The sequence below is a fragment of the Podarcis pityusensis genome (genome assembly GCF_964106645.2).
Source record: "Podarcis pityusensis genome assembly, chromosome: 12".
In the NCBI taxonomy this organism is placed as follows: domain Eukaryota; kingdom Metazoa; phylum Chordata; class Lepidosauria; order Squamata; family Lacertidae; genus Podarcis; species Podarcis pityusensis.
Window position 1 is genome coordinate 1,999,485 of NC_138037.1, and position 26,556 is coordinate 2,026,040.

The 26,556-nt window shown below is 51.7% G+C and overlaps 1 protein-coding gene across 7 annotated transcripts; it reads right to left on the bottom strand.

Annotated features, from left to right (window-relative positions):
• Nucleotides 1-7,261: 7,261 nt before the first annotated feature.
• On the bottom strand, nucleotides 7,262-24,744 carry LOC308459724 (uncharacterized protein). 7 transcript variants are annotated; one of them, XM_080975326.1, is made up of 6 exons: nucleotides 24,676-24,744; nucleotides 19,820-19,971; nucleotides 18,466-18,578; nucleotides 17,330-17,440; nucleotides 16,795-16,908; nucleotides 7,262-15,821 (listed from the first exon to the last, which is right to left on the bottom strand). In XM_080975326.1, exons 3-6 carry the CDS (start codon nucleotides 18,494-18,496, stop codon nucleotides 14,200-14,202), a joined length of 1,878 nt encoding a protein of 625 aa, XP_080831452.1. In that variant the 5' UTR covers nucleotides 18,497-18,578; nucleotides 19,820-19,971; nucleotides 24,676-24,744; the 3' UTR covers nucleotides 7,262-14,199. The 7 variants fall into 7 exon arrangements, with proteins under 7 accessions (XP_080831452.1, XP_080831454.1, XP_080831449.1 ...); XM_080975328.1 differs by lacking the exon at nucleotides 24,676-24,744 and adding an exon at nucleotides 24,333-24,653 and having other exon boundaries at nucleotides 18,466-18,575; XM_080975323.1 differs by lacking the exon at nucleotides 24,676-24,744 and adding an exon at nucleotides 24,333-24,653.
• Between the last annotated feature and the right edge of the window lie 1,812 nt (nucleotides 24,745-26,556).

Consider the following 26,556-nt stretch of genomic DNA (forward strand, 5'->3'; position numbering starts at 1 on the left):
TGGGAAGTGTAGTTCCTCCGCCCGCAGGAGATGGCAGCCTCGCCTGCAACAGAAGGGGGGGTGGCGGGGGGGGACCCCAGGGATGGGGAGCCGGCGCGGACTCCCCAGAGGCGCGCCTGCGCCTGGGCGCAAAGGAAAGCCTTCTGCGCTTCGTGCGCAAAGGAAACCTTCTCCGCCTCCGCTTCTTCGAATTGCTCAGCGCAGCCAGATGCAGAGAGAGAGAGAGAGAGAGAGAGAAAACTTTATTCGCATTAGCCAATGGCCACAGCAACAGCAAAACATCACAGTATACGCAGAGAAGGAAATTTGATATAAGAGCACAATTTAAAGTCCTGAATCAGCCGCCAGTTAGTGGCCCTTATACTGATTGCCCCTGCTAGGAACCTATACAGTGGTACCTCGGGTTACAGACGCTTCAGGTTACAGACTCCGCTAACCCAGAAATAGTACCTCGGGTTAAGAACTTTGCTTCAGGATGAGAACAGAAATCGTGCTCCAGCAGCAAGGTGGCAGCGGTAGGCCCCATTAGCTAAAGTGGTGCTTCAGGTTAAGAACAGTTTCAGGTTATGAACAGACCTCCGGAACGAATTAAGTACTTAACCCGAGGTACCACTGTAATAATATTATAATAATAAATTTTTATTTATACCCCACCCTTCCCGGTTCAAAAACCGGGCTCAGGGAGGCTAACAACAAATTTAAAACACTTTAAAACAATTATAAAAGCAGCATAAAATACAGTATAAAAACATGAATAACAACAAAATTCCAAAATCAATTTAGGGGAAATAAGCATTAGATAATCTCCGGAGCTAGCTGGCTGAATTGGTCCTACTTGGGCCAGTGAGGAGACCAGGGGAGAATTAGCTGTGGGGTCTCAGGGCGGGTGAGGGAGGGAAGGAAAGGGAAATAAAAGATCAGGCTGAATTCAAATTGAAGGCCAGGCGGAATAGCTCTGTCTTACAGGCCCGACGGAAGGAGGTTAAATCCTGAAAGGCCCTGGTCTCATGGGACAGAGCATTCCACCAGGTCGGAGCCATCACTGAGAAGGCCCTGGTGGAGGATAGTCTGGCTTCCTTAGGGCCCGGGACCTCTAAACTATGGTTATTCATGGACCTTAAGGTCCTCTGTGGGGCAGACCAGGAGAGGCGGTCCCGTATGCAGTATTACAGTATACGCAGAAAAGGGAATTTGATATAAAAGCACAATTCAAAGTCCTGAATCAGCCGTCAGTTAGTGGCCCTTATTCTGATTGCCCCTGCTATGAACCTAGCAACCTTTGCTGTTATCTATTCATTTTGATCTGATAGAAGAACGGACATTGTGGCAGTGGTTGTGCGCCCTGGGATGGTTAGTACGAGTGGGGTGATGATCTCGTTCCTCAGGTCTTTGTAGAGAGTGCAAGACAGGAGGACGTGTGCCACTGTTTCGGTGCTGCCATCTCCACAGGGGCAAAGACATGTCTCAGGCGGGATCTTTTGGAATCGACCCTCCAGTACCGCAGATGGCAAAACATCCAGTCTTGCAAGTGTAAAAGCACGTCTGTATTTTGGGATAAGACGTTTGTGCAGATATGGGGCCAGAGAATCAAAATGGAGAGGTGGAAACTGAACTTACCAAGGGCAGAATTTCCTTATAGCGGCCAGGTTGTTCTGATGCTCGATATCTTTTAGACGTTGACCAGTTAGACTGTTTGCTTTAGTGGGGCCCATAGTGAGTAGGTGTTGTGGGGATAGGCCGCAAGAGTGAAGTTTTTGATAGACAGTTTTCAACCAGGCACTTTTATGGGAGTCTTGAAGTACTAGGGATAGTAAACCGGGGGGATTTGAGTTTAGGCGGAGCCAGAAGATGCAGAGAACTCTCGCAGCATTTGCTGCTCTTGTTGAGGACTTAGCACCAAGAACTTAGGAGGACCCTCCTGGATCAGGCCAGCAACGGCCCATCTGGTCCAGCGTTGTATCTGCCCATAGTTGGAAATCTGCAAGCAGAATTCGAACCCAGCAGCTCTCTCCTTCTGGGGTTTCCTGCAGCTGGTCTTCAGAAGCATCGCTCCTCTGACAGTGGAGTCACAGCACAGCCATCCTGGCCAGAAGCCATCAACACCCCTCTCCTCCTACAGGAATTTCAGACCCTCCAAGTGTCCCTATTTTCCGGGCACAGTCCTGGAGTTGCAGCCATCCCGGTTTCTGATTTGATCCTGGAATGTCCCGTTTCTCCTTAGGACATCCCTATTTTCATCAGAGAAATGTTGGAGGGTATGGAGTTATTCAACCCCCGAGCCGTCTGAAGGCAATCCTGTATAGGGAAGGTTTTTAATAATAATAATAACAATAATAACAATAATAACAATAATAACAATAATAATAATAATAATAATAATAATAATAATTTTTTATTTATACCCTGCCCTTCCCGGTTCAAAAACTGGGCTCAGGGCGGCTAACAACAAATTTAAAACACTTAATTGTAATACAGTGGTACCTCGGGTTACATACGCTTCAGATTACATACACTTCAGGTTACAGACTCCGCTAACCCAGAAATAGTACCTTGGGTTAAGAACTTTGCTTCAGGATGAGAACAGAAATTTTGCTCCGGCGGTGTGGCAGCAGCAGGAGGCCCCATTAGCTAAAGTGGTACCTCAGGTTAAGAACAGTTTCAGGTTAAGAACGGACCTCCAGAACAAATTAAGTACTTAACCTGAGGTACCACTGTACAACATAGAAGCAGCATAAAATACAGTATAAAAACCATGAATAGCAATAAAATTCAAAGTTCATAAATCGATTTGGGGAAAATCCATCCAATAATCCATCCATCCATCCAATAAGCATTAGATAATCCCCAGGGCTAGCTGGCTGAATTGGTCCTACTTGGGCCAGCGAGGAGGTCAGGGGAGAATTAGCTGTGGGGTCTCAGAGTGGGTGATCTTCATCAAAGGGGAGGAGGAGGGAAAGGAAGGGAAATAAAAGATCAAATTAAAGGACAGGCAGAATAGCTCTGTCTTACAGGCCCGACAGGAGGTTAAATCCTGCAGGGCCCTAGTCTCATGGGACAGAGCATTCCACCAGGTTGGAGCCATCACTGAAAAGGCCCTGGCTCTGGCGGAGGATAGTCTGACTTCCTTAGGGCCCGGGACCTCTAAACTATGGTTATTTTAAAATGTTTAATGATTTATTGTGTTTTTATATATCTTGAAAGCTGCCCAGAATGGCTGGGGCAACCCACTAAGATGTGTGGGGTATAAATAGCAAAATTATTATGGAATGGGACATCCCTATTTTCATCAGAGAAATGTTGGAGGGTATGGAGTTATGCAACCCCCGAGCCAAGGAGATAAGTAACTACACAGTCAAACCTCGGTGTTTTTACATGAATGGAATGTGTCCTTTTATTTAAAATGCATCTCTGGGCTATTTGTGGGGCATAGGAATTCGTTCATTATTATTTTTTCAAAATATAGTCCGGCCCTGCACAAGGTCTGAGAGACCGTGGACTGGCCCACGGCTGAAAAAGTTTGCTGACTCCTGATGTTTGCCACCACTGCGGCCCATGGTTAGGTAGCCCCAAAATGGAAAACGAGCGAGGTCCCAACCAAAGAAGAATGGCAACTTAAACTGATGGAATATGTGCAGCTTGCGGACCTAACATACAGAATAAGAGAACAAGAAGAACACATGTTTAAAGAAGATTGGGAAATATTTATTGAATATATGGGGGGAAATTGTGTACACTTGAAAATGTTGGCAGCACTAAGATAAATTCAACAGTGTATATAAGTTGTGATGGATGCAATAATGGATTACTGAATGGTATAGTTAATATAAAATATGCAGGGATTTATACTATGCTAAATGAACCGTGGAAAGAGAAGAAGGGTAGTCATTGATATTTTAAGGTTGTCTAAATGAATATTCCAAATTGTAAAACAGAAAATTTAATAAAAATTATTTTTAAAAGGAAAAAAAGAAAACTTGGTCTGGGCTCCATCAAATGAGGCATCCCAGTTGCTGCTCTGAGAAATAGGTGGAGAACGGGCAAGGAAGAGGCGACACAACTGAGGATTACATTATGAATGGCATAAAGTGGATAGTTTTTCACCCTCCCTGGTTATGTGGGAACTTGAGTCCACTGAAGATGAGGGTTGTAAGAGTCAGGACAGGTAGAAGTTCTTCATGCAGCACACAAACTATAAACAGCACGGTCTTGTAGAAAGGTTGAAGCTTACTGGGAAATGATATATAAGGAAGTGAAAAGGATGTTTAAAATAACTTTTGTAAAAAAAACACCAAAAAACCCAAAAGCTTTTCTTTTGGGAATTATAGGGAGAGAACTACCTAAACATGTCTAGAAATTTATTTATGTCTGCTACTACAGCAGCAAGAATGTTGCTTGCCCAAAAATGGAAAGAAGCAGAAGTCCCAGCAAAGGAAGAACGGATACAAAAACTTATGGAATATGCAGATATGGTGAAACTTACCGGAAGAATAAGAAGTCAAGATAACAAACTTTTTATAAAAGAATGGAAATGGTTTATTGAATATTTACAGATAAATTGTAATCAGCTAAAAACATTAGCAGGATTATTGTAACAACCTGCAGTTTTATAAGAGTATATATTTAAAGTCTGACCAAACTGCGGGAGGCAGTGGAAGACAGGAGTGCCTGGCATGCTCTGGTCCAGGGGGTCACGAAGAGTCAGACACGACTAAACAACAACAACAACAACATATTTAAAGTGGATGGATAAATGAGCAAATTAAGTTGATTTGGATATGCAGAAGGTATTAAAAATAAAGTTAAGGAAGTCAAGTTTTGAAATGTTAAGGTGATAGTAAATTTGATGAAATGTATTAATCTGAAAAGTATAATTTTTTTATTTAGAAAAACCTGTAAACAGTGTTTCCGTGTGCTCTGGTTTCCGTCATGGTGTCCCGTTGCGCCAGAAGCAGTTTAGTCCTGCTGGCCACATGACCCAGAAAGCTGTCTGCGGACAAACGCCGGCTCCCTCGGCCTGAAAGCGAGATGAGCGCCGCAACCCCAGAATCACCTTTGACTGGACTTAACTGTCCAGGGGTCTTTTGCCTTACTACCTAAACTGTGGAACTCCTTCCCACAAGAGACAATGAGGCCAACCAAGATGGCTTTAAAAATGAAGAGAAATTCCTGGAGGAGAGGGCTATTGATGGCTCCTTGCCACAATGGCTATGCGCTGCCTCCACAGTCAGACGCAGCAATGCTTGTGAATCCCAGTTGTGGGAAACACCAGGAGGGGAGAATTGCTCTAGTGCTCAAATCCTGCTTGTGGCATCTGGTTGGCCCCTGTGATGCCAGAAAAATGCTGGATTAGATGGGTATTTGGCCTTATCCAGCCAAAGTTAAAATCCCACATCAGAAGCCATAAATCACTAGGCCATAAATGCCATAAATGCAGAGTGAAGCTGCCCCATGTAGCAGCCAGCATTGGGGGGAAAGCGTTGAAACGCACCTTATTCACTTTACAAAATAGATCGCTACACACACTGAGATACAGGAAGCATCGTTCCCATTTTAAAGCTTTTCTCCCTGTGGGAAGGATGCTTCAAATCAACGTTCAAGGGCTATTCTGGTTCCCACGCAGAGATTAAATCTCAGTGGGGGGAAAGGAAACGCGGCCACTAAAAAGCTCCGTCAGCCAAGCCTGCAGCAACACACCTCTCCAAAATGTAATCTGGGAAACCACCTCAGAAAGAGCAGATCTGAAGGAAATTTATTATTTATTATTATTATTATTATTATTATTATTATTATTATTATTATTATATCCAGGTCTCAGGAACTCCCACTACTTTTCCGCGCTCATCCACCCAGATTCCTGGACTTGCATCTCTTGACATTTTCTTCCCAAGATGGGGCAGCCGCCTACGTCCATTAAGACCCCATTCCCTGTCTAGGTAGAATGTCCCATCTTCTTTCCAGCAGAGAGGCAATGTTGCCAAGTGGTTTGAGGGTCAGGCTAGGACCTGGGAGAGACCATGGTTCAAATCCCCAGTCGGGGATGAAGGTTGCAGAATGTGGACTCAGGCCATTCACCGACTCCCAGCCTAACTTACCTTGCAAGGGATTGTTAAAGGGGTTGTTAAAGGGATTCCGTACACCACTTGGAGCTCCTTAGAGAAAAAGGTGGGGTGTGAATGCAGTAAACAATTTCCTGGGAGACCCTCGTCTCCTATCGGAGCATTTGAGGCACGCAGATTACCCAGGCACTGCCATACTTTGAGGGAAGTTGCAACTTGGTGTTCCAGCTGTTCCGCTGTTTGACAGTGGAAAGGACCCCCACAGAAGGTAGTGGACTCTCCTCCATTAGGGTTTTTTTTAAATAAGAGGTTGGATGATAATAATATGGTAATAATTTATTACTTATACTCTACCCATCTGGCTAGATTTCCCCAGCCACTCTGGGCACTGTGGCACAGTAAAACAGTAAAACATCAAATATTAAAAGCAGGGGGCTGCCTTCAGATGTCTTTTAAAAGTCAGATAGTTTTTATTTCCTTGACATCTGATGGGAGGGTGTTCCACACGGCGGGCACCACCACCAAGAAGGCCCTCTGCCTGGTTCCCTGTAGCTTCACTTCTCACAGGGAGGGAACCGCCAGAAGGCCCTCGGAGCTGGACCTCGGTGTCCGGGCTGAACGATGGGGGTGGAGACGCTCCTTCAGGTGTACAGGACCAAGGCCGTTTAGGGCTTTAAAGGTCAGCACCAACAGTTTGAATTGTGCTTGGAAACGTACTGGGAGCCAATGAAGATCTTTCAGGACTGGTGTTATGTGGTCTCAGTGGCCACTCCCAGTCCCCAGTCTAGCTGCCGCATTCTGGATTAGTTGTAGTTTCCAGGTCACCTTCAAAGGCAGCCCCACATAGAGCGCATTGCAGTAGTCCAAGGGGGAGATAACTAGAGCATGCACCACTCTGGCCAGACAATGCACAGGCAGGGAGGGTCTCATCCTGATGGAGCTGGGAGACAGCTGCCCTGGACACAGAACTGACCTGCAGCTCCATGGACAGCTGTGAGTCCAAAATGACTCCCAGGCTGCAAACCTGCTCCTTCAGGGGCACAGTTCCATCTGTCAGGGATTCTTGAGCTGTGATTCCTGCATTGCAGGGGGTTGGACTAGATGACCCCCAGGTTCCCTTCCAACCCTACAATTCTGGGGCTCTATGTCTTCTACCCACAAGACCATGCCAGTGTCTCACACACAAGCAGAATGCTCACTCCAGCAACTGTAAGAAAGCCTTTATTGCAAACAAACATAGCTCAGAAAATAATAATAAAACATAATAATTATTATAATAATACATCTGGAATAGCCCTAAGGGGCCCGTCTGGGTTAATGGGGATGAAGTTATCAACATGTCGTAAAAGGAGGCAACTTATGGAGGAGGCAGGGGGAAGGGGGGGGCAAGGGAGGGGGCTTTCTGGCAACGTCACAGAAATGTTTCCAGCCAACTATTGCTGGCTTGTTCCCCCCGTCTCCCTCTCCAGGCTGGCTGCCCCCCATCCCACTGCAACCTCATTCCATCGGCCGGCTGCCTGCCTGGGCTAGAACTTGGAGGACCCCAACACTGCCAGATAGAAACCGTCCTCCTCCAGGCTACAGAGGGAGTCATGATTTATAATGGGGGGGGGGGTTTCAGGGATCTCCCGGCCCCAAATGTCCAGCTGAAATCCGGATGGGTCAAGCAAGTCCAATGCAAGCGGTCGGCAGCGGGTCCGGGACGAACAAAAAGTATTTTCAGCACACGACGGGGCTATTCGCTTGTGGGTTTTGCCGCGCTTCCGTGGGATGCCGCGATGGCTGCGAATGTAATGTCCTTTATCGAAAGGAGGAGGCAAGTAAATGGGGGGTCAGGACAGTCTAAATGAACCCTCCATGTGCAGAGGTGATATAGGATGGCCCCCCTTGGCCGGTGGGGGGGAGAGACATGCAGCGGACAACAGAAAAGGCCCATTGCCATCGCGCCCAGGAGCCTGGCTGGCTGGCTGGCCCCTCTACTGGAGACAAGAGTGCTGGGACCTGGTTCTGATCCTGGAAGGCAATGGTGTTCTTCGGTCCTACTTAATTTTTGTGGGTTCACCTGCCGCGGACACCTGCAGCGCCCAAACTGCAAATGTCCAGGGCAAGGGGGTGTCAGGCAAGAGGCTTTGGCTTCACGCTCCAGAGCACAGAGGGGGGCTGGAAGCGGTTCTCCCCCAGCTCAGCTGGGCCCACGCTGCTCCCCAAAGATTCCCAGCCTCTCCGGCCTTTTCTGCATCTGCCTAGTCACCCCTCCAAGCCACAGAACAAAACAACAGACAAGCACAGAAGCTACAAGGAGCTTACATTGGCCATGCACAAATTAAGCCTGTTCGAAACCGGTTTAAGCCACTGGGAGGTCCTGCACACAGGAATCCTGAAGAACTGAGATTTTGTAGAGGTTTATATTTTAGGGAGCATCGTCTTCATAGAAGCAACAGTTCAGAACAAACTCAAGTTGGCCATGATTTAAGCCCCACTGAACTGGGGCTGGGGAAACTGAGTTAAAATAACGCACAGAGAATTTTTTTTTTTTTAAATTTCAGCGGCGGAAATTATCACAAAGAGACCTGCTGCTGGAAATCCTTAATGGGCCAAATGTTTCGATAACACCTTCATTGATGGCTTTATTAAAAAACCTAGCATCCAGTTCAATAGGCTTTGATTTCTGATTTGCAACTACATAAAGGAGAACACAAAACATTTTGCTCCAACATGCAAAGGAGTTCTGGTTTGCTAGCACCATGACATGACCAACAAATCAACTTCCCCGAGTCAAATATTTCGAGTATCCTCCACCTGAGAAGGCTTAAAATGTCAAAGGCCTCCACTGGGATACTTCCCAAAGTGCATTTGGGACACGTTTTGCACACCGATGCAAGTTTGCTCTCCTCCTTTAAGCAACTGCAAATCAAAAATCAAAGCTCTATTACAGCGCGATGCTCGGTTTTTAGTAAGGCGGCCATCAAGTAATTTTGATTTTGTCAAAAGATAGCTTGGTCCATCAAGGATTTATATTACTGCGTTTATGAGATGTTAGTTATTGAAATATAAACTGCATTTTCTTTATACACTTTTTACCTTAACTGGGGGACACGGGGGACACTGAGTCACCTAGTTTTTGTGAAGGATGAAAGCCCCATTGCTTTCAATGGGTCTTTGCCACAACTAGCTGAACTGGGACCCCAGAGAGTCTCCTACTCGGGTGCAATGGCAGTTAAACAGGTTCTGAGCCAGTTTAAAATGTACGATGGAGGCAGATCCAAAAAGGGAGGTTCTAACTGAAGCACGGCTGGACTTGGAGCAGTGGGCGCTCAGAACCATTTGGCCGTCTTACACTCTTTCTTCCAGGGATCCCACACGCCCAGCCATCGCTCAGTTCATCCTGTCCATCAAACTGCAGGGCAGGAAGAAGCGAGGACCACTTTGACCCAACCAACAAGCCTCCTTCTCTTCCACTTACACTTGCTGAAGTATTGGCGTGGGGTTGTGTTTGTTTGTTTTGCATATCCTCAAATATTCTGCCTTGGGGAGGAACCTGTGGTTGGACCGTAAGGAGCAACCAGGGAACGGCACAAGCAAGACCCCATCGTCTGCCCACGTCAGTTTCCCCCTTCACTCCTCAATTAGCAGGCCCGTGATGGGCCGACGTTTGGCAGCTGCAGCCTTGAGCAGCATGCAGTAAGCTTCACCTGTTGCATTTTCTGCCTGTAACACAGCTGTCCAGGGTGGGGGTGGGACAGCAACTAGGGAGGCAGCTGTTCAACAGAAAGGAGCCAAGAAGTCACCACAGGGTAGCAAGACGTGCGATGCTGAGGCCACTCCAAGGCTGCTGCCTAGTTGGTGAAGCTCCTTATACGCAAAACCAGGTTGCAAGAGGGCTAAGAGCCCGCTGGCGGCTGCAGCAGGGGTCCCAGGTGAGTCGGGGTCTCCCTGCAGCTGCGAAAGAAACACTTAAGCTACTATGGGTCGCAAATAACCAAGGGGGGTGGGATGCCAGTGACCCAGAGCCTGCAACAGAAGCCTTCTTGATAAGCTTTGCATCAATCGAGAAACTAACAACCCCCCCACCCCACAACAAACACAACAGACTGGGTATCGCCGATGGCGAGGGGAGAAATGTAAAGTTAGAAGGAGCCAGAAACTCCTCGTCAAGGTCCAAGCATCCAGGCCTCGAGGAAAGACCCACCAACACCCCTTTGCCTACCTAATCTGGGCTATGAGCAAGAGGGCAAGTGCACTTCAGGAAGTTTTGTCTGCAGGACAGAGAGCGTGAAGAGGCGGCTCAAGCAAGCTGGGGTAAGCAAAAATGCATGGCAAGGAAGGGCGGGGAGGAAACGGCTCCCCGTAAAACAAGACGCGCACACAGGCCCCCCCAAACGCAACAGAATTTCACTGGGGCACTCAAGAGTCCAGCCTATCTGACACCCCAACTGCGGCTTTGGTAGCCACCAGTGGCTCTGAAGGGAGACGAAAGGAGCGCGAGTTCTTAAGCGGCCCGCGCCAGGGTCCAGGGATGCCAGGACTACTTGAAGTGGGGAGGGTGCCTCTGCCACAACGAAGTACCGTCTTGTCTGGTTCTAAAGGGTCCAGAGATGGACTGACACACTGGAACAGGGGGCTGGGCAGCCCACCTCCCGCATCCTTGGACTGAAGAGTTTTGCAGGCAGCACACCACTGGCCTGTCCCCAGAGGCCGGCAGCCAGCTCCCCCTGCTCCTGCCTCCCCCTGCCACCGCCCCCTCTCATGCCCACCCACCCTGGCCAGAACAACCCGCTTGGGTTTCAGCATGCAACCGGGGAAATGCCAAGCAAGCACGTCTGCGCCAATGTGTTCCCCCCTAAGAACACCCCCTACAGCACAGAGCACTAAGGTGAAGGCCAAACAACCGGACACAAACACAAGGACCGAAAAGAGCTTTCTTGGCTGCCCACAACCCCAATTGTTCTTTTGCTCCCTCCTCCCCAAAGGGGTTGGTGCCCAACGCCTCCTCCCAGCAAACACACACATTGCATTTAAGTCACCAGCCCCAAAAGATCCACTAGGCACAAGCAGAGCATCTCTTTTCCCCACGGCTGTCCTGGACCCGGGACTGCCTCCAAGGGCTTCTTTAAAACCATGGGCAAGAAGGGGCCCTCTGCAGAGTGGAGAGCTACCTTCTCCAGTTGGGATCCCTTCATAGCAGCTCAGGTGGTTTAGGAGTGAAGCCTTAGCCTGGAACGAATGCCCAGCCTGGAGAAGGGAGCCTGGGAGGGAGGTGGGGCGTTTGATGTTCCTGTGGCCAGAGCTGACCCAGGTTTTCCTCCAGCTTCCAGGGGAAGGGGTGACTTTTACTCAGAGCTAGGAAGCTGCACAGTGCAGAGGTCGGGGCAAGGGTTGCATCCCTCCCAACTACAGAAGACCCCTGCATCTTGAACCCAAGGTACTTCCCCCACCCCCAGAGACATCAGAGCGGGTCCTTGAGAGGTGGGAACAAACCATTCCCCAAACGCTAAAGGACAGAACATTAATTCTTCAGCCTCGCTCTGGGTCAGGGGCAACGTGTAACAGGACGAGAAGCATCAGCCACAGGGTCTCCTGCTTTTGCATTGCAGCCACAGGGAGCTTCCCCTTTGTTTGCGCCCATAAGTACATAAACCCTTTGCACTGCCCCCCCCCAAAGCCACACACAAAAATGGCTGATAGCCAGAGGGATAGCGAGATACAGACACCTTAGAGGATCCAATCACTTTATCAGCTGTGTTGCATGTATCCTGGCTCTCTCATGCTTCTCTTTCCACCCGCTTTTTCCTTGGGCATTTTGCACTTTTCTGGCATGGGGGGTCTTTGCCCCCCCCCCCGCCACCTGGGCTTCCCCCCCAGACACACACAGATTCTCTTCCTTTGGGCAACTCAGCATCTCAACCAGCCTTTGCCTGCTGGGCCTGGTGGGAGCTGGGAATCCAAGAGCCCTTGCGGGCCTCAACGGGGCACAGTCTGGCCAAGACGACCCGACAGCCTGCAGCCCCTCAAGGAAAGAGAGCCAGCGTTGTCTGGGGCACACAGTTTCCACACCTTCTTCTCCCCGCTGTGGGAGCCTGGACTCCTTTGGGGCTCTCATGCCTCTTGCATCCCACAACTCTCTCCTCTGCCCCCCAAGTGTGCCCTGCCCACGGCTTCTAAAGCACCCAGCCCGGTTTTATGTGCAGTCAACACCCTCCCCACCACGACGCCACCCTCCAACCAGGACTGGTTGACAAAGTGGGCCGAGGATCGGAGAGCTTAAGGCACAGATTCCCCCTCTCGTTGCCCGGGGTCCTTCTTCTAAGGGGTGGCATCCCTAGGGGAGGTTTGGGGGCCTGCTCTGCAAAGCAGGGGAGGAACAGGCAGCCCGTTGGCACACCCAAAAACCAACACGGCTGCCCACTGAGCCAATGCAGAGAACCCTCTAGCCCATCAGGCCAGCGCGGTCTCTGCAGACCAGTCAACACAGAGTGGGGAAGCCAGAGGGGCAAGCCACGCGGCAGAAGGCAGAACCGAGGTCAAGGGGGCCTAACGGGGGTGACATGTAAAGTGCTTCGGCTGCTTCTCCTGCCCCACAACCCAGCCTTCCCGAGAGGAGGGACCCCTGGACATCCCTCCCCTCCTCCTCCTCTTTGGTCAACGCTTCCATACCTCATCCACGCCTCCGCTACAGACCGGCCTTGGTCCCAGCCTGGTGCCCTCGGGGTGTTTTGGAGCACAACTCCCACCAGCTACGGGATTTGTGCTCCAAAGCACCCGGAGGGCAACAGGGCCTGGGGAAGGAAGGCAGCTTTGGACGCTTCTAGGCCACCAGTTGCACCCAGGTTTGGGAACAAGGCAGGCGCCTCCCCTCTTCACAGCTGCCCAGAGCTCATTGGACGGCCTTGTGGAGGGGCTGCTTCCCACCAGCGCCGCCCCCCCTCCACAGACTGAAGACAAAGGAAGCCCAGCTCTCCTCGCAGAGTGGACTTTGCTGCTTGCGCCCAGGATCCGGACCGCTCCGTAGCAACGCGCCGCTTCTGAAGCATGCTGAAGTCCTCCTCCCCCCTCTGTCAGTCTTTGGAGGGGCGGGGCTTCTTTCCTCCTTCAACCACCCGCCCCGCTTCTCTGTGAAAAGGCAAAGCATGCAAAGTGCCACCGGGCAGGAGAGGCATCCTAGAGTCTGCTCTGCCCGCGAGGAAGCAGGGGAGCGTGGAGATTATGGGCAAGGGTTCTTGGCACAAGTTCGCCCCCTCCCCACCCCCGGAAAATCCAACCATCCGTGTTGCTCCTGCAACAGACTGATAATGTTCCTCGTCACCCGAATCTCCTGCATTCGGTATCCTCAGTTGCACAGGGCAAACGAGAGAAATGAGCCCGGGATCTGGTAGGCAGCGAGATCCCCGGGTAGACAGTGGCCTGCAGAGTCCAGCAGCGGCTGTTCCTGTGGCTCTTGTGTGCTGGTCAACTCTGGCTGGCCTCGCACGGCAGCTAAGGCATCTCCCAGTTTCACACGTAGGACGTTGTCGTCTCCTGCACCCACCACTCTGGACCCCGAAGGCGAGAGATCCCAGGTGGAATTTGCTAGGCGACAGCAGGCATGTGGAAGGAGGGGAAGAAAGCAGGTCCTCTCCAGAGTCCTCTTTTCAAAGGAAGGCCCTCTAACGTTGCTGCCTGCCAGTCTGGAGGCGCTGCCTGCTCGCAGGGCCCCGTTCGCCTCCCCTGGGGGAGGCAGATTTCCGCCGCATCTGTGCTGCACGAGGCGGTCGAGGGGAGTTCCGCTGGTTCCTGGGGTGGAGGGAGGCGGATGTGGTACATGCCGGGGGGGCGGGATTGTAGGGATGAAGAAAATACACTTGGCACAATGACACCCCCGCGGGCTCAAGCTTCTAGGGGGAGAAGTCTGGTGGCGCTGCAAGAAAGATCGATCTTTTTCTGTGCCAGGAGATGCAGGAGCAAAGAGGGGGTTTTGCACGTGTCTCAAGATTTGGGGGGGTTGGTGCAGGCTGAGGGGTCTCCTGTCCACAATACATGCATGAGCCCCACCGCCTTGCCCCACCGCCGAGGGCTGTTTATGTGTGGGAGGTCCTTTGTGGGGAGGGCCAAGCCCAGCCCCCACCAATCTGTGCTTGCACAGCGCCCGTCTTTGGGGAGGAGGAAACTATCGCAGGGAATCCGGGATGGAGCAGAGTCTCGGGTTGGGGGCAGCGGGGTGGCCCTGGGCCCCCTGCTGGAGCTGCAGGGTGCGGGCCGGGCACGGGATGCCCAGCCAGGCGCGGCCAGGCGCGTCCCTGGCGCCCGCCTGGAGCTGCCCCAGGTGTGGCGGGTGAGGAATGACCAGGGAGGCCCTGCTGGCGTGGCAGAGGCAGTGGAGCATTTCGCTGGGGGCATCCAGCCGCGGTCCCACCAGGCTCTTGGGCTTGGTGGTGATGGGCTGCGGTTGCCCCATGGGCACCACGGAATGGGCGCTGGAGGTGGGCAGCGCCGGCAGGCTCAGCCGGCGCTGGCAGTGGAGCATCTCGGCGTGGGGGTCCATCACGGCCGGCGGGGCACTCAGCTTCGGCCCTTGCTCTGAGCCGGGGGCCACACCCTGAAGGTGTCCAGCGGGGCCCGCTGCTGCGTGGGGACCGGGTGGAGGGTCCGCGGGAAGAGACTGTGGCCCATGAGGGGCTCCGTGCTGTTGCTGCTGCTGGGGCTGCTGCTGCTGTTGTTGCGGCTGCTGCTGCGCCTGCTGTGCGGAGGGGGCAGCCCGATGAACGCCCGGAGTGGGGTCCCCGGGCAGATCCTGGCGGGGGGCCGGCGTGGCCCTCTGCGCGGCCGAGGTGGGGTCCCCGGGGAGCGGGGCCTGCTGCTGGAGGCCGGGAGCCACCGCCAAGAGGGCTCCGGCCAGGGGGTCAGCTCCCAGGACCTGCCGGTGGGTCCTCTGGTGCGCTCGCAGGGCCGACTCTCCCTTGAAGCGCTTGGGGCAGCAGGAGCAGGCGTGGGGCCTCTGCTGGGAGTGGGTGCGCTGGTGGGCGGCAAGGTTGCCCTTCTGGCTGAAGCGGCGGCCGCAGGTGGCGCAGGGGAAGGGCCTCTCGCCCGAGTGGATGCGGCGGTGGGTGATGAGGTTGGCGCGCTGGTTGAAGCGCTTCCCGCACTCGGTGCAGGCGAAAGGCTTCTCGCCCGTGTGGATCCGCTGGTGGGTGATGAGGTTGGGCCGCTGGCTGAAGCTCTTCCCGCAGACGTTGCAGGGGAAAGGCTTCTCCGTCTGGCGGCTGCCCCGCGGCACGGGCGTCTTGGGCTCCGGGGCGATCAGCCCCTCCTGGACGGCGTGGGTGCGCTGGTGGGCCGCCAGGTTGGCCTTCTGGCTGAAGCGCTTGCCGCAGCGCAGGCAGGGGAAGGGCCGCTCGCCCGTGTGGACCCGCTGGTGCGTCAGCAGGTTGGGGCGCTGGCGGAAGCGCTTGCCGCACTCCAGGCAGGGGTAGGGCTTCTCGCCCGTGTGGATGCGCCCATGCGTGATGAGGCCCTGCTTCTGGCGGAAGCACTTCCCGCAAACCACACAGGCGAAGGGGCCCGAGCCCAGGCCCTGAGAGGGGCGCCCGGGGCCGCAGAGGCCAGGCTCACACGAGGCCGCTTCCTCCTTCTTGACACGAGGCTGCTGCGCCCGTAGCTGGGCGGCGTTGGGCGCCAGGAAAAGGCCCGCACGGGAGCTGTCGGGGAAGAGCTGGTAGCGCTCCAAGCTGGCCACAAAGCCCTTCTGGCCACCTTCCTCCTCCTTGATGGCCTTGCCGCGGCCGGCTGCTCCTGAAGGGGGCGGGAAGAGAGAAAGGGAGAAAAAGAGGTGGAAAAGGAAGCATGAGAAGGGGCGAGAGGAACACAGCTCAAGGAGGCCTTTGCAGAAGAACAGAGGAGCTTCGTTTTGTGCTCCAATTCTCCCGGAAGAAGAATCAAAGGCCACTCCTAAGTTTATGAGAGAATGTATAAAGCAATCTGGGATATGGTAGGCATGGTTAAGCTTGCATATATGGTGAGAACCAGACAGGGCAGACAACAAGGCAATGTATTTATCAATTAATGGACTGTTTTTATAATAAACTGAAGTAATAAGGTGCAGGATAACGTAAGCCCACTTGTGTTACTTGGAACCTGGTGGTATTAATTAATTATTATTTTTTATTTTGGAATGGAACTTTGTTCCTATATGTTTATTTCTGGATATTCTTTTCTGCTTTTATCTGGCCTCTGTTGCTATACTTGCTATGTTATAAATATATGTAAACAATAAGAAACCAACTAAATAAGAAGAATAAGGAGGTATGCCGTGAATGTTTGGGGCACAACATGCCATATTTTTACGCAGGCAACGATTCAGACAACATCCAGCCTGTACATTCAGGGCTGGAAGGGGGGCAAACCATTTTTTAAAAAGAATAAATAGGTTGTTCTTATCCGCCTGTCTCAAGAGACAATGGAGTGCACCTCCAGGGGTGAGGTCAAACGGCTGGCAAATCACAGCACCTGCTGTGGCTGCAGAGAATGGTAGATAAATGTGTGCCTCATTATTTATTATTTTAGAACAGAACTGGCTCTCCCAAATATTGTCAGGCTCCCAGCTCCCATCAGTCCCCTTCACCAGCAGAGTCCCTGGCCAGGGATTATGGGACTTGAAGTCCAATGCCACCTGAAGGGCCACAGGCTGCCTCCCCATTGGCCTGGCAACCAAAACTGCTGCTGGAGTCAACCAATAGGCAACACCCTCTGCAGGATGGCTCCTCACCTTGGCAGGAGCCTGTGCACAGCTTGCCTTCCTCCAGCTTCTGGCGATCCGTGACGCCAAGCTCTTCCCACCGTTCAATCCAGGATAAGCTCTCAGGTTTGAAGAACCGGTAGCCTGGCACAGGGAAGAAGCGGTTAGTTTTGCTGTGCTCTCTGTGTGAAAAACCTGCACTTGCCTTCTTGGCCAACAGGAAGACTTGGAAGAAGGGGCCACACCTGCAGAGTGACCGAAGCCAAAGGGTACCACAGGCATTGTCTGCAAAGGGCCTCCAGAAACTCTGGTCATGGCCTCTGTGGCTTTTATCTCTGTTTCAGCCCCCTTAGTTCCACACACTCAACCCCACCGCCCCAACCCTACTCTTAAGCACTATTCAGAACAGCAGTTCTGAATACGACCCACTAAGGAATTTGATAACGCAATAAAATTAGAAACAGTTAACAATTAATTGCACAAATATTCCAAACCAAATTTAGTTTGATTAATTCAACAAAACTGATGAAGGTGATCCATTCTGCCACTCTGCTTCGTGGCTTACCTGGGCAGGGATCTGTTGGAATCCCTCTGCTAGAGTCCAGCTGATCTCCAACACACTGCTCTCCAGCACGCTCGATCCGAGACAGGAGATCAGGTTTGAGAACCGGGTAGCCTGGAGAGGGAGGAACACCATTACGCTCCATTGCGGTGGCTTTTAAAAGGCTGACTCAGGTTTCCACACCTGGCACAGAGAAAGGAGCACTCCTTGAATGCAGATGCGTTGGAGAGGCGGCCCCCTGTACCCCACCACACCCCAGGACAGGATATTAAAGGCAGAGGGTTTCTTTCCGGTAAAAATATCTACCACAGAATCACATCTACACACAGAAGCAAATGGATGGCAAGCTGCTGGAGGAGAGGACTATTAATGGGTAATGGCCGTGGTGGCTCTGGTCTCCACAGTCAGAGGCAGCGATGCTTCTGAATCCCAGTTGCCAGAAACCAAAGGACGGGGGAGAGCTGCTGTCGTGCTCAGATTCTGCTTGCGGGTTTTCCCCATGATGGGCATTTGGGGGGGCCATCAGGATTCTGGGCTGGATGGGCCACTGGCCAGATCCAGCAGACTCCTGCACCAAAGCAGACTGAGCCAGCCGCCACCAAACATGCTCTTGAAACCTCAGCGCTGGGCTCCAACATCACAAGCTAGGTGGGAGCTGTGCTGGCTCTTCACCTGGGGGGGCCTCTGCTGCCTGGAGTGGAGACCTAACAACTGGCAGGAAAGAGGCTGACTGACCCTCTGGCCCTCACAATACAGCCGTGCCTTGGATCCCGAATGCCTTGTGACTCAAAACATTTTGGCTCCTGAACACCGCAACCCCAGAAGTGAATTTTCCGGTTTGCGAACGTTCTCTGGAGCTCAAATGTCCGACGCAGCTTACACGGCTTCCAATTGGCTGCAGGAAGCCACGCCACGGTTTCCAAATGTTTTAGAAGTCAAACGGAGTTCCAGAACGGATTCCATTTGATTTCCGAGGTACCACTGTATTAGCTATCTGCAGTTGAATGGTAGTTTCTCTGTCCCTCTTGAGCAGAGCCAGCGTGAACGAGGAGCCAAGCCTTTCTGAGGCTCCCAACAGGCAAGACACAAAGCTTTTGGCAAGCAACTGCCTCCCCCAAACAAAACCAGCGGCGTCTTACCCAGGGAAGTGACCAGCTCGTAGTTCTCCATCACCACACCCACCGACTCCTTGCGGATTCTCCGGGACCTCCTCCGGGGAGACGCAGACCAGGGCAGGCTCAGACGTCACCTGCTGCAACAAGATGGACTGGTCAGCACTTGCCCTACTCTGAGGAAGCCGCCTCAAGACCAGGAAGCCCAACCCGGGAGCGGCAGGAGCCACCTTATACCAAAGCCACAGCCTCGGACAAGCAGAGATGGGCAGTGAAGTGCTCCCCAGATGTGGCTGGACTACAACTCCCATCAGCCCCACCAGCATGGCCAGGGTGGCTATGGCCCGCCTCAAAGGTTGACGGCAACAAGGTATCCAGAGGGCTCTGGGGATCATGCTCTGCTCCCTGGTTTCCCACTGAGGCATCTAGGTGGCCGCAGAGAGAACAGGATGTTTATGGCCAATGGCCAGGAATGACAGGAGACCCTTCAAGGACTGAACCTGGGGCTTTCTGCATTCAAATAGAATAATAAATAATGATTTATTATTTATTATTTATACCCCGCCCATCTGGCTGGGCTTCCCCAGCCACTCTGGACGGCTTCCAACCAAATATTAAAATGCAGTAATACATCAAACATTAAAAGCTTCCCTAGAGCTGGTGTTGTGCCACTGAGGACCCAGCAGGAACGCTACAGGTTCATGATGGGGAGAAAGATTAGATGCAGCACCTCAAATAACTCAAATGTGGAATTGCTAACAAAAAAATATGTCACTTGTCCCTCAGATCAGCCTCTATGCCTGAGGACTGGAAAGTATCCATTGTGGCAACGGTTTTTGTAAAGGGATCTAAGGGGGAATCCTGGAAATTACAGGCTGGTTGGCTTAACGTCTGTCCTCGGAAGACTGTTGTAAAGTATTGTTGCGAGATAAAATATCAAAGCTTATAGGAGGAGGAGCCATACCAAAGCTGGACTGGGTGGGGCATTGGCCTGATCCTGCAGGCTCTGCTTAGGTTCTGTGTGTATGTTGTGTGTGCTTCGCATTGGGGGCCCCCCCACCCCCACCATATCTGTGGGAGGAAGCCCTACACGCCTAGCACTAGTCACCATCAAATGGCTGCATCCAATTGGAGCCAAGCCATGCCCATCAAAGTGCACAGGGCGGGGATAGTCAACATGGCGCCCACCAGAAGATGATGGCATCCCATCAGCCCCAGGCAGAATGGTCAATGTTCAGGGCTGATGGGAGTCTGATGACAACTGCTGGAGGGCCAGTTAGGGCACAGGGTCTGAGGAGCCTTCCCCAAGCAAGGCGTCAGAAGGCAAGAAGCAGCTGCCCCAGAGAGCTCCAACCCACGACTCCCCCTGCCCTCACCCTACCTGGGCAGCCCCCTTTGCAGGCATTTCCTAGGACAGTTATCCAGGGAAGGGAGACCATGTTTCTCCTCGGCAACTGAAAGGCAAATGGGATTCGTCTTGCGAGTCTGACCATCCTTCTGGCGGTTTATTTTTGCTGCTCTTTCTGAAAGGCCCTGCATCAACCGGGAGGAGAAGAGGTTAAGCAAACAGGGTGCTGAGGCCCAGTGTAACCCAAGCCCCCTGCAAATCATCTAGCTTTGCTCAATTTCTCTGAGTCTCTGTGCAAAGCAAATGGCTTGGGTTTTTTTGCTGTTTTGAAAGCACTAGATTCAACCGTTGGGGCATCTGGCCGGCTGCCGTGGACTAGATGGGCCACTGGCCACTAGCAGATTCTTCTTATGTTCATTGCTGCACACCGAACACAGAAACTCAAGAAAGAATATACATTTCATAAGCTCATTTGCAGCCTCTGGGAGACAAGCTGGCCCAATAAAAGGTACCCTTTCTCTTGGAAATGCTTGCAGGGGAGACAACAGCACAGACATGCTGCCAGGTCTCCTCTCTGTTTGCAGACACACAGACACCACATGGGGAGGTGGGGAGAGCGACCTGTGAACTGCAAGACCATAGAGAACATGAAAGGAAGCAACAGTAGATGCCAAAGAACAGGCTGAGGACTACGGTGGCAGAGTCAGGGACTAAATGGCCCTTGGGGGTCCCTTCAAACTCTGCAATTCTACAGTTCCTGCCCAGAAATATAGCTGCTGCGTTTTGTATGCGAAGGAGTCTGGGTCCCTCCGTATCAAAAAAACAAAGAAAAGGTAAAGGAAACCACAACACAAACGAGCAGAAGCCTCTTCCTGATGAGTTTCCTGGCTGTACACTACTTGTTTTTTTGATATGGGGTGACCGTCCACTATTAAAAAAAATAGTAAGAAGGGATATGGTGGACAGTTATAAAATTATGCATGGTAAAAAAATTATGCATTACAGCAAGTTGGACTGGATAACCCTTTGGGTTGTTTCCATGCCTACAAATTTATGATTCTATAAGAAAGTGGAGGGAGGGAATCTCCCCCTCCCCCCTCAGACTACCTCAGGCAATGATAGAGGGCAGAGACAGGCAGGCCAAAGTAACACCCTCTGCTCCCAAATACTACAGAGGGAGTTCTGCCACCAGTGATGAGGTTTTTAAAAAAATGCTTTGCCATTGCTTCATAGCAACCACACTGTGTGGTTTTTATTTTACTTGTACACCTTGAAAAGGATTTGCAACCTTAGAGGCATAATATGTGTAATAAATAGCAAGATAATTCAATGAAATTTACGGGCAAGGGATTGAAGACAAGAAACGGAAAGGACTTCTTTGGATGATGCTCAATTCACTCGTGGAATTTGCTGCCAGAAGACTTAGTGGTGGCCACTAAAAAGAGGATTAGACAAATCCTTGATGGCTACTAGAAATGGTGGCTTTCTGCAGTCTCATGGATGCCACAGAATACCTTTGGCTGTGAAGCACTAGCCCACAAGAGAGTCCTTGCTTTCGTTTCCCACTTGGGGGCTTCCTGACACAGCAAGACCTCTTTCCCTGAGCCTCTGCAGACACATCTTTCCCTATAGCCTCAGCTGTCTTCTGATCCATTGTCTTTCAACCCTTGCTATAACTGCCTGATCCCAAGATCTCAGGGCACTGCAGAATCTGACCCAGAAAACACAGCCTTGGAATCTTGGACAGCATCCTGAATGTCGAGTTTCTTTTTTCTTCAAAAAGGTTCTTGCAGATGTTCCTGGCCCTTAGGAAAGTTACTTTTCATTCATATGGTGGCTTAGGCAGAGTCAAAGGTAGCAAAGCAAATGTTGGAGCTGAGTGGGGAATCACAGCATCATAGAACTGCAGAGGATCCAAAGGGTCACGTAGTCCAACTTCCTACAATACCAGAATCGCAGCTAAAAATCCCTGGCAGATGGCCATCCAAACTGTTTAAAAACCTCAAACAAAGAAGGGAAGTCCACCACCTTCCAAGGTGGTGAACCTGGGTTTCAAAACTGAAACTTAATAGCTTGCCCACTGAACTGCAGCCGTACCAAAGAGAACAAGAGTTGCTCAACAAGATGGGGTCACAGCAGAGAAAGTGGATACACATTAACTGGAAGAGCTTTGGCAAAGGAAATTGAAGAAGAATGTGAATTCTTGAAGAAGAATGTGAAGGACACAGTGAAACACTCTCACCAAGGGGGGGGGGATGCCTTGTTCCAAGGGACAGGAATCAGCATAAAAGATGGTCTGCAGGGGGTGGGAAAAGGAAGGAATTGCCTCCAGCAACGCCACCCCAAGTCCCCACTCTCTCTTGGTCCAGCCTGGCAGACAGAATGAGGAGGGAGCAGCTGTCCAGCCTGCCCCATCATTCTTTCTCAGGCTGCTCCTTACAGTCTCTGGAGGTTCCCATTCCAAAACTGCCTTCTCTGGAAGACAGGTGGAAGCAGGATCTGCTGTTGCGGCCATTCCACAGTTCTTCTGCCATGTCCATTCAAAGGCACAGACCCATTCCAACAGCCAGAGGAACGCGTCTGGCCAAGATAGTTTTTGCCCATAAGCAAATTACAAAAACTTTCACATAAGGTTTCTTCCACTTGGGAAAGGTGCTCTCTTTCAGACAAAAGCTTTGAAATCTGAACTGATTAATGAGGGGACTAGAAAGACAAATCCTTTCTTAGTACAAAATGTTTAAGGAATCGAAAGTTGTGCAGCAGTTAACCTTATCAAGCTGAGGTTAATCGCTTCCTGCCACACTTTGCTGTCAAGATGGGAAACCCAAACCACGGCCAGAAGCACTCAAGGAAAATCTAGAAGCCAGTTAAGGATCCAGGAAAGAAACTGGAGAACTGGCCTGACAGTGAACAAAGCTCCACTCCTGACAGCCCAAGCTCCTCCAACGCAGCCCCAAAGCCCCACCCGCCAGCCAGCCCCACTGCAGCCTTCCCAGCACAACCCACAGAGCAGAAAACAAGCCATTTTTAGCAGCGGACCCAGAAATACAACAGCAATTCCCTCACTTGTCCCCAGAGGCTGCAAATATCTTTTTGACCTCTGCCATCCGCACGTTTTCCAACTGAACTGCAAGGGCAACTTTCTGCCAAGGCTCAAGGGCTAGAGAGAAATCTTTGCTTTTTTTCCACTCTGGTAACTACCTGCTTCTTTTTTCCAGCACCAGCCTAGCCAGGTTGGAAGAAACCCTCATGTTCTGATCACCAGCATCACATTTCAAAGGTGACTAGGCAAGTCAATTTTAAACTATTTTTCAACTTGGCTCTGGTTTGGGGTTGGTGAATCAAAAGAGTCAAAAGAAAAGAGTTGGCCATTTAAGGCTGCAGTGCTGCCCATGCTTTAGCGAGGAAGGCTGAGTTGCTGGACACAATGGAATTTACCTCCAAGTAAACGAGCACAGGATTGTGCTGAACATCAACCTTTGAAATTTCCAGTTCTCTAGAAGCTATATCTAGAAGCTTGGGACCCTGTATCTTGAAATAATAGGTTGGGGGGTTTTCGCACTCAACAGCTAAAACACTTACCCAGGAGAAATTCCCACTTAACTTGATTAAACTTCATTCACAGTAGACATGCAAAGGATTGTCCTATAATTCTACCACTACTGCCCTGACTCCAGGGACAACCAGAGGCTGTGTCCATCTATGGAAAAAGTGCGAATGGGCACCTAATAACCCCCATTTTACAGGTACAAAGCTGCCAAAGTTCAGGTGAATATGAATGCCTACTGAGAGAGGCCCTTTTTGAATTACAGGCATTTCCAGGTTTCCCCATTCAGATAAAAAAGGTCGCCGGCTCCCTCTTACCCACTGCATCCATCATTTCCACAAGTTTGGAAGGCCCCCAAGCCCATCTTGGCCCCGGCTAAGGGCAGCCAGCCCTGTCCTCTCCAGGCCCAGGAGGAGGGCTGGGAAGCCTCAACCTAAACCCTGAAGCTCCGGGGCAACGTTGGCTCAAAATGAACGAATAAGGCGGGAAGGTGGCACCACCCAAAGGTGCCCCAGGCCCACCCATCGACCCTGGCTAGGGAAACGGGCGATCTGCTCCGGAGCCAGCCTTTTGTGCAGGGGAAACTTCAGGAATTCGGGAGGAACTGGGCGGGGGGGGGAGGGAGAAAGGTATTCAATGCCCGCGGACGCAGAGGGGAGCCCACACCGCCCTATCGGGGTGCCATGGGGAGGAGGGAGGGCAGCACTCCCGGGGGGGGCAGAAAGAGAGGAAGGAGGGAGGGGCTTTGGAGACCCTCTGAGGGGGTGGCTGAGTGGGGAGGGGGGTGAAGGGTCCAGACCCGGGTTTTATCCAGCTACGCAGGGAGGCCCCCCTCCCTCCTCCCGCGGAGGGGCTTCCCCTGCGCCCCCCCCACCCGCGAGGCCTCTCCCTCTTTCGGGGGGCTGCGCCTTGCCCCCCCGGCGCCCCTCGGCCCGCCCTTCCCTCGCCCCCGCCCCGCCGGCCCCCCCGGCCCTCTCCCTGCCCCCCCGCCCCGCTCACCAGGCCGCGCGGTGACCCCCTGACCCAGCAGGCGGTGTTGCCATAGCAACACCGTGACGGTCCCCGGCCGTGGCGGACGCGAGGCCCGCGTCACCGACGCATCATCGCCGGGCCCGGTGACCTCACGCGATGACGTCACGCGGCGGAGGGGCGAGGCCTCGTCTTTTCTTTTCCCTTTTTCCTCCCCCTTCTCCCCGTCGCCTGTTATATATACATATAGGTGTATATCTAGATTATTTTTTATTTTAATAGAGCAGAAAGGACCCGGATGAAGGAACCGGAAAGGCCCGCTCGCTCTCTCCCCCCAAGCCCCGCCCCTTTCCGCCCTCCACAATACACGCACTTCCGCTTCCCTGCTTCTCCTCGCGGACCTTCTTCCTCTTTCTCCCGCCTTACCCCGCCCGGACTCTGAAAGGAGATTGGCGGAAAGGAACCCGCCGCGCGGCATCATGGGAGAGCGAGTTCCCGCCGGGCGCAGAGGCAGGAAATGGGGCGCCGTCCCGTTTGCCCGAGAAGCGTGGGAGGGGAATCTCGCGATGGCGGCCGGGTTTCGCGGCTTACCTCTCGCGAGAGGCTCTTCCGCTCAGGGCATCATGGGAGAAGTAGTTCTGCGGGAAGCCCATGAGGCCTACGTCGGAAGGCCTCAACTCGTTTGCTGTGGGGAGAGAAAGGAGGAATAGCAGCGCCAACGCCTTACCTTTTAAGCGCAGCGAGACAGTTAAACCACATGACTGCTAAAGAATCCTGGGAACTGCAGTTTGCTAAGGATGCTGGGAATGGTATCTCTGTGAGAGGGGAAACTACAGTTCCCAGAGTTCTTTGGGGGAAATCCTGTGCTTTGAATGTGTGGCGTGGATTTGTCCTTTCTAGAGGGAATCTCATGTGTCAATTCCAGTGGCTGCCAAACAATCAGGGAGCGCACTGGCGCCTCGGTTCCATAAACTCATCCCCAGTTAAAAAGCATTATTCAGAACAGTGGTTTGCACGACCCACTAAGGAAGATAACAACACAATAGCATTTGAAATGGTAATAAATAATTGCATATTTATTCAAAATCCAATTAAAACTATTTAGTTCAATCAGTTCAGCAAAATTCCATCTATGGCGTCTCCGGAAAATTTTAAACATCACCTGGGAAGACAGGTAAATTAATACCAGTGTACTGGAAGTAGCCAAGATCACCAGTGTTGAAGCATTGATTCTTCAACATCCACTTTGTTGGACTGGTCATGTTGTGCGGATGCCTGATGATCGTCTTCCAAAGCAACTACTCTATTCCGACCTTAAGAATGGAAAGCGTAATGCTGGTGGTCAACAAAAGAGGTTCAAAGACTCTCTCAAAGCAAATCTAAAAAAATGTAGTATAAACACCGACAACGGGGAAACACTGGCCTGCGAGTGCTCCAATTGGAGAACAGCCTTTACCAAAGGTGTTATGGGTTTTGAAGACGCTCGAACTCAGGACGCAAGGGAGAAACGCACTAAGAGGAAGGCACACTTGGCAAATCCACACTGTGATCAACTCCTGCTCGGAAACCTATGTCCCCACTGTGGAAGGATGTGTGGATCCAGAAATGGTCTCCACTGTTGCTTATGGACTCACTGTTAAAACCTTGTTTAGGGAAGACAATCTTACTCAGTTACGAGGGATCGCCCGCCAAAGAAGAAGAAGAAGAAGTAGTTATTTACACCTCCAGAGCCCCACTCCCCTCCCTGCCCCGGCTTGATATCACCCCACTAGATAATCCCACCATCTTTAGGGATTCCCACTCTGGTTCCAAAGAGGATACTGGACTGGATACACCACTGGCCTGATCCTGCATGCTGTTCTTGCACAAAATGTACTAACCTTTTATGTTTTCCACAAACATTCTAATAGAACATAGCCAGCAAAACTTGTGGATTCTAAATACCAGCGTGCATGAATCACTGAAGCCATTCCCCACTTTAAAATAAGAACAAACCTGCTTTTGGCTTTGTCACTGCCATCCTGGCTTCTCTGGCTAGGAAGGGGACCAAACTGGCCACCGGCAACTTGACCTCCAAAATGCCAGGTTCATGAAAGAGGTGGCTCCCCAGCAGGCGTTGGGAAACTGCAAGGCTCAGGACGTTTCTGTTTGCTTATGTGTTCCTGAAGTGAAAGCTGTGGACTTTGTAGATCAAACACTGAAATCAATTGGGGGGGGGGGGGACACACACAACAAAGTGGCTGGTGGAATGGGA

Excerpts from the sequence above, each read along its gene's own strand:
- LOC308459724 (XM_080975326.1), bottom strand. The coding sequence starts at position 18,496 with ATGGAGAACTACGAGCTGGTCACTTCCCTGG. Across the intron at positions 16,909-17,329 it reads TCCAACAGATCCCTGCCCAG|GCTACCGGTTCTTCAAACCT; the intron begins GTAAGCCACGAA and ends TCCCTGTGCCAG. Across the intron at positions 15,822-16,794 it reads GTGCACAGGCTCCTGCCAAG|GAGCAGCCGGCCGCGGCAAG; the intron begins GTGAGGAGCCAT and ends CGCCCCCTTCAG.